We start from the raw sequence: 7,500 nt of genomic DNA on the forward strand, positions 1-7,500 counted from the left end.
TTTTTTTACTTTGGTCAATATTTAAAAAAAAAAAAAAAAAAAATTATAAAATTTTAATTAATGATATTTTTCAACAAATCAAAAGGTTAAATTAAACCAAATCAAATTCATCCAAGAATAATGTAATTAAATTTATATTTTTAATATTCATAAATATCATATATAATTATAAAAATTTCGAAATTGGGTAAAAATGGTTTCCCTCATTACCGACCATCAATTTGCCCAATTCATTTTTTTTTTTTATTTTTTTTTTATTTTCACTTTTTTTTTTTTTTTTTTTTTTTTTTGTTTTTTTTATTTGAAAAATAATTATTAATAATAAATGAATATATAAATTTCCAAAATTTGATTTTTTTTTTTTGTGGTTCTCAGCAAAACTATTAATTTCCATAATCAAAATAAAAAAAATAAAAAAAATAAAAAAATAAATAAAAAAATAAATATTTATTTTTTTTTTTTTATTTTTTTATCCCATCAATTTTTTATTTTAATTTATTTATTTAATAAATATAATAATAATTTAATTATTTAGTTTCATTTGATAATGAAGATTCATTTGAATCATCATTTAAACTTTCAATACCACTTATAGTATTTCCAATTTGAGCAGAAGATTTTGAAAAACCAAAACTATTTGAACTATTGTTACGATTTGCACTTTCAGCACGAGCAGAGGCAACAGCTGATTGTTTTCTTTGAGTGAAATGTTCATGTGATCCTTGTTTTTCATTACCAAATATTCTCCAAAACTTTGGTAAGAAAAAGATTAACAAAGCACCAGTTGTAATGAAAATACCAGTAACACAAAGTATGATAGTTTCAGATTGTTTATCTTGTGGTGATATCATTAGTGGTACAATAACGAATAAACAAAAACTAATTGAATATAAAGTTTTGGCAATTGCTGTACATTCACTAAACTCCTCAATATGTACAATACGAATTTTCCATGACACAAATACACCCACCAATAAAAGTGTACCGAAATAAGCCAATATCGAATACAAAGTAGCCGCACCAGTATAATTCATTTTACAAATTGTCATGTACTCAAATTTACCCAACGAATCAATACCCTGTGCTTCGATTGCCTTTAAATCACCCACCGTTGTAATAATTGACATCAATACAATATTAATTACTAAACATAATCCAACCCATGGGTATAATTGGTTATTTGTAATTGTACGTATCTTTAATTCCGGATTATCAAATATTAACCAAATTCTAATATTTTTCACAACCAAACTACCAATCAATGTTGAAAATCCAATTGTAACCAACCAAAATCTTGCATTACATTGATGTGTACTAATTGGTGCAACCCAAACAATAATACCAATAAAAATAATTACCCCACCCAATAATGTAAGATTTAAGAAAGATGGACTTGCTGAACGAATCGATGGTGTATCTTGATATTTAACAATACCAATCATCATTAAAATTACAAACCCAATTAATAATCCCGACACAATTGAAAATCCAATTTGTATTGATCTTTGGAATTCAACCTAAATAATAATAAAATAATATTAATATACATTTAAATTAATAAATCGAAAAAAAGGGGAGGGGGGTTTACAAAACTTACTTTTGAAAATTTAATTGTATAATTTCCTAAATAATTCATATCACCAACTGGAGCATCTATACCAATGAAACCGGTGGTAGTTATACAGTTTGTTGTGTTTGGTTGTCTTGTTAAATTATATTTTTGAGTGTATCCTTCCATATATTCATTACAAAAGTATGGATGAAGAGTTCTGACATAGGATGCAAATGATTTAGTTTGATTTATAATTTTAAATTTAGTCTCTGCTGAAACTTGGAAACCAAAACTAAGGTCGTACAAACTTAGGTTATTATCTTTATTAAAATCAGCATACCATTTGCTTGGTGGAATTTTATTTTTAACAGCAGATGCGATTGGAACGAAATATTTAGTCCAATTGTATGCATATGTATAAACTACATTCTCGCCATACACATCCCTCTGTGGGAACCCGTTTGTGCCAATGGCGTATCTGCCACGGGAGATCGCCACATTGCTGGCGGTGAAGTCGTCCAATGTATCACCAATGACGTCACAGTCGTAGACATCGATGAGATTCTCGGCGGCGCCTTTGGTCTTGTCTTTGTCTAGGTAGCTACCGATGTTGTAGTAGTAGAATTTGATATTTGGATTAACACTTTTAGCACCGAGCCAGAAAGCATACACAAAACAATCACTGGCGCCTGCAGTGATGCCAGGTGAGATGAAGCCAATTTTGTTGGTTTTGGTTTGCAAGCCTGCAAACATGCCGCTGAGGTAATTCACCGATGCGTAGTTGTAAGTGAATTGAATTAAGTTCTTGGTTGTTGCTCCACTACCTCTTACTAGAAATTGAGTTTTAATCTCTGTACTATTGACATACATTGCAGCAATTTCTTTACATGCATCGCCATGGTCAAGACTGGAACAAATTACTAAATCAATATCATCATTTTGAATGATTGGTAATAATAACTCATAAGTATCATTTCTTCCAGAAACTACAAATAATCTTGAATCTTCAATATCCATTGCTTTAGTTACACCAATTCTACCTAGATTAATCATATTATTCCAACCCAAATCACTTGGTGGTCCAGTTGTTAAAGTTATCATTTTAAAACTTTCAATTGAATTAATAATAAAACATATTATTAAAATTATTGATAAAATTAATTTTATCATTTTTTTTTTTTTTTTTTTTATTTTTTAATTTTAAATAATAATAAATTTATTAATTTAACTATTTATAAAAATAATATATTATTATTATTTTTATTACTATTATTAAGTATAATTTTATTTGATTAATGGTTTTTTTTTTTTTTTTTTTTTTTTTTTTTTAATTAATATACTATAAATATTAAATTGCCAAAGATTTTTTATAGCGAATTCATTTTAGATTCACTTGTTAAATTCCAAAACATATATTTTTGGGGTCTGTAATAGAATTGTTTAATATAAAATAAGAAAGCCACCACTTTTTATTTTTTTTTTTTAAAGAATTTTGGTTTTTTTATTTGAACACTAAAAGACAAAAGAAATGAATAAACGAAGGACTTTTGGCACATCAATGATTATTGGTAAATGTTTTTTATCAATTGATCCACAATATTTTTTTTTTTTTTTTTTTTTTTTTTTTTTTTTTTTTTGAAATAAAACAATCATAATTTGAAACTTAACCATGAAAAATCCAAAAAAAAAAAATCGGGAAACCACAAAACAAAGATTATTGGAAAAAAATCTTTTCAAAAATTAAAGAGTCAGAGCCAATTCGAATATTTCATTTGTTTATTTTTTTTTTTTTTTTTTTAAATAGATCACTCTTTAAAATTCCACAATACTTTATTTATTTCTTTTTTTTTTCTTTTTTTTTTTCTTTTTCTTTTATTAATAACAATAAGTTAATTTTTTTTCTTTTTCAATTTAATTCTTTTTTTTTTTTTTTTCATTTAAATAAATATTTCAAACTCAAACCATGAAAAAAATTAAAAATTTGATTTTTTCACAAATCTATAAACAAATTTATAATATTATTGGTTTTTTTTTTTTTTTTTTTTTTTTTTTTTTAAGAAAACATTATAATGATTATAACATTGATTTTTTTTTTTTTTTTAATAAAAAAAAATTTTAAATACCATTACAACACTAATGTTGAATATAATAATTTCTTTGAATAATGCAAACCATTTTTTCTAGATATTTTTTTTTTTTTTTTTTTTTTTTTTTTTTTATTGCACCAATCAATTAAAAAAACTAAAAAAATTATTGGACAAAACTACTTTTGATCCGCATCTTTATCTTTCCAAAAAATACTTTTAAATTTTTAAATTAAGAATAAATGACGCTAAAAAAAAAATTAAAAAAAAAATAAAAGAAGAAAAAGAAAAGTATTTTTAAAAAAAAAATAAAAAAGAAAAAATAAGATAATTGAAAATAAAAAAAAAAAGAAAAAAAGAAAAATAATAAAAAATATTTTTTATATAAATTTTTTAATTTTGTTTAATAATTAATTTTTAATTTCTTTTTTTTTTTTTTTTTTTTTTTTTTTTCATTATTGATTATTGATAAGGTTTGAAGAAATGTAATATTTGCAGGGATTGATATTCACTGTCCGGGATTTTATAATTTTTATAAAATTTTAATCAAACCTAATAAAAAAATAAAATTTTATATAAAAAAAATTAGCGACAGTGATCTTGTTCATGAGATTCAAAAATTTTTTTTTTTTTATTATTATTTTTTTTTTTCTTTTCAATTTTTTTTTTTCCAAAATGCTCTTATTTTTTTTTTTTTTTTCTTTTTTTTTTTTATCTAGTTATAATTTCATTATTATTTATTTGTTTATATATTTTATTTATTATTTTTTTTATTTATTTATTTATTTTTATTATTAAATTTTTTAAATTTGAAAGTATAAAAACAAATCAAAAAAAAAAAAAAGTAAAAATAAATTATTTTTTTTTTTTTTTCCGCGGTGTAACCCCAAAAAAAAAAAAAAATTAAAAAAAAAAGATATTTTTGAAAAACTTTTTAAAAATATCTTTTTTTTTTTTAATTTTTTTTTTTTAGTTTTTTTTTTTTTTTTCTTTTTTTTGTGAAAAAAAAAATTGCCCTTAGAAAAAAGAAAAAAAAAAATAATAATAGTAATAATAGTAATAATAAAAATATTAATATAAAAAAAAAAAAAAAAAAAAAAAAGAATTCTTTAAACAACTCACACAAACACTAAAAAAAAACAAATAAATAAATAAATCTATTTATACATTTTAATAAAAAAAAAAAAAAAAAAAAAAAAAGTTTTTATAGCATCAATCATTTTGGTAAGAATCTACTTTATTTGTTCGTTTAATATATTTTTATGTGGTGATTGTTGTTTTTAATTTATCATCAATAAAAGTGGTTTGTACCTTTTTGTTTAAATTTATTTTTAATTTCTTATAAAATTTTAAAATCTCGATCAACTTCAACACACACACACACTTACACAATCAAATGCATTGTAGTCTTTAAGAATTTTTTTTTATTTTTTTGTTAATTTTTTTTTTGCCTTTTTTCATTTTGTGTGTATTAAATATATATGCACTATTGTTGATCTAGATTTATTGATAATAAAACACACACACACGCTCCCTAAAAACTTGTTTATTTTTAAAAAAAAAATTTTTCCTGAAAAAAAAAAAAAAAAAAAAAAAAAAAAAAAAAACACACCAATATTTGTTCTTTTTTTAACCAAATTGGGTTTTTTAATCATGATAATTATAAAATTTTTTTATTGTTTAATTTTTTTTTTTAAAAAAATAATTTTTTAATGTTTGTTTTTTTTTTTTTTTTTTTTTTATATGTCAAACAATTTTTATCTTTTGAAAAAAATAATTATAAAGAAATTTATTTAGTAAAGAGAAAAAAAATAATTCTTAAGTGAGTAAAAATTTTAAAATTAAATAGTGTTAAGAAAAAAAAAAAAAATAAAAAAAAAAAATAATAATAATAATAATAATAATAAAAAAAAAAAGTGTTTTTATACACTTTTTGATGTTCTCACATAATTAATGATAACAACATGTGGTATCAAAAAATAAATAAAATTTATTTTATTTATTTTTTTATTATATTCATACCACACACCCAAACCAAATATATCCAAATTATCTATACAAATATTTATTTGATCACACATAACAAACACTACTGTACGAAAAAGGAGACTTTATTTTATTTTATTTTATTTTATTATTTTTTTTATTTGAGAATGGCAATATTCTACAACACACACATAAAAAAAAAATATATATATTTTAAATATATTTGTTTTTTTTTTATTTTTATTTTTTTTTTTTTTATTTTTTATCTTATTTTTTCTTTTTTTTTTTTTTTTTAATTTTTTTATTTTCTTACTATTTGTTTTTTTATTTTTTTTATTTTGTTAATATCAATTATTTTGTATTATCATCAAAAAAAAAAAAAAAAAAAAAAATAAAGTTTCATCATCAATATCATCATCAGAACAATCATAACCACCATCTATAAATTGACAATTAATCAAATTTTGCGATTTATATAATTTTTATCTGATTAAGAAGAAAATATAATAATAATAATAATAATAATAATAATAATAATAATAATAATAATAATAATAATAATAATAATAATAATAATAATAATAATAATAATAAAATATAAAAAAAAAAAAAAAAAAAAAAAAACCGAAAAATGGTTGGTATAAACAAAACAATAAATCTTTTTTTTTTTTTTTTTTTTTTTTTTTTAATTTTTATTTTATTTTAATAATATTTTTTTTTTTTTTTTTTTTATTTTTTTTTTTTTTTTTTGCACTTAACTATATTATTTTATGTGTGTTGTTGTTTTGTTGTCTAAGTGTGGTTTGTGGATTTAAAAAGAAAAACAAAACAAAACAAAACAAAAAAAAAAGAAAAAAAAAAAAAAATATAATAATAATTTAATACCTATTACACGCATTCATCAAATTTTTTTATCTTTATTTATATATATATATATATTTATATGGTATGATTTTCAAAATAATATTTGTAATATTTTATTTTAATTTACAAATTATAATTGAATCAGTATCTGTTATTGGTATATTAATATTTTTTTTGTGTGTGTGTGTGTGTATATGTTGTGTATTTGTGTGTGAAGGGTTGGAGGGGTCAATCTCTAATAATATTGACATTAGATAGTATAAAAAAAAAATAAAAAAAAATAAAAAAAAATAATAAAAAAAATAAAAATAAAAATATAACACATTTAGCATATTGTTATAAATCAACTTAGAGATTATTTATTATTATTTTTTTTTTTTTTAAAAAAAAAAAATAAACAAAGTAAAAAAAAAGTGGATAAATGTTTAAAAAATCTCAATTTTATTTTTATGTGTCTCAGTCTTTCACGACAAATATTTTAAGAACAATAGTAATAGAACAATAATAATAATAATAAATGTAATAACAATAATATTTATGATAATAAAAAAAAAAAATAATAATAAAAAAAAATAATAATAAAATAATAGTAATAATAATATTCTCTTTTTTTTTGCTACTAAAAAAAAATAAAATTTAAGCACACCCCTTTGTATCATATCCAACCAAATACTGTTCATATGCGATAATAACAACAACTCACCATGTTATAAATGAATAAATAATTAAAATAATTAAAATAATTAAAATAAATAATTTAAATAATTTAAATAAATAAATAATAAATAAATAATTAAAATAAATAAAAAAAAAACACCATCACACACTAAAAAAAAAAAAAAACACTCGCCAAAAACAAACACACTCACACCCACTCACAAATATATTGTGCGTAATAAATATAATAGTTCAAAAAAAAAAAACCCGCTTTAGGGTGGTGTGACTAGCTTTCTTTTATTATTATTTTAATTGTTTTGATTTTTATTTTTTATTATTATTATTTTTAATTTTTTA

General features: G+C 19.6%; 2 protein-coding genes across 2 annotated transcripts; one reads left to right on the plus strand and one right to left on the minus strand.

Annotated features, from left to right (window-relative positions):
- Window positions 1–527: 527 nt before the first annotated feature.
- grlK (G-protein-coupled receptor family 3 protein 10) lies at window positions 528–2,722 on the minus strand (the record flags this gene model as incomplete). Its single annotated transcript, XM_001134467.1, has 2 exons — window positions 528–1,517; window positions 1,598–2,722. 2 exons carry the CDS (start codon window positions 2,720–2,722, stop codon window positions 528–530), a joined length of 2,115 nt encoding a protein of 704 aa, XP_001134467.1.
- A 793-nt stretch (window positions 2,723–3,515) lies between these two features.
- Window positions 3,516–3,717, plus strand: DDB_G0270498 (hypothetical protein; the record flags this gene model as incomplete). The annotated part of the gene is made up of 2 exons (XM_640833.1): window positions 3,516–3,576; window positions 3,611–3,717. The coding sequence occupies 2 exons, from the start codon at window positions 3,516–3,518 to the stop codon at window positions 3,715–3,717; spliced, it is 168 nt and encodes a 55-aa protein (XP_645925.1).
- Window positions 3,718–7,500: the final 3,783 nt, after the last annotated feature.

This window comes from Dictyostelium discoideum (assembly GCF_000004695.1).
Source record: "Dictyostelium discoideum AX4 chromosome 1 chromosome, whole genome shotgun sequence".
NCBI lineage: Eukaryota > Evosea > Eumycetozoa > Dictyosteliales > Dictyosteliaceae > Dictyostelium > Dictyostelium discoideum.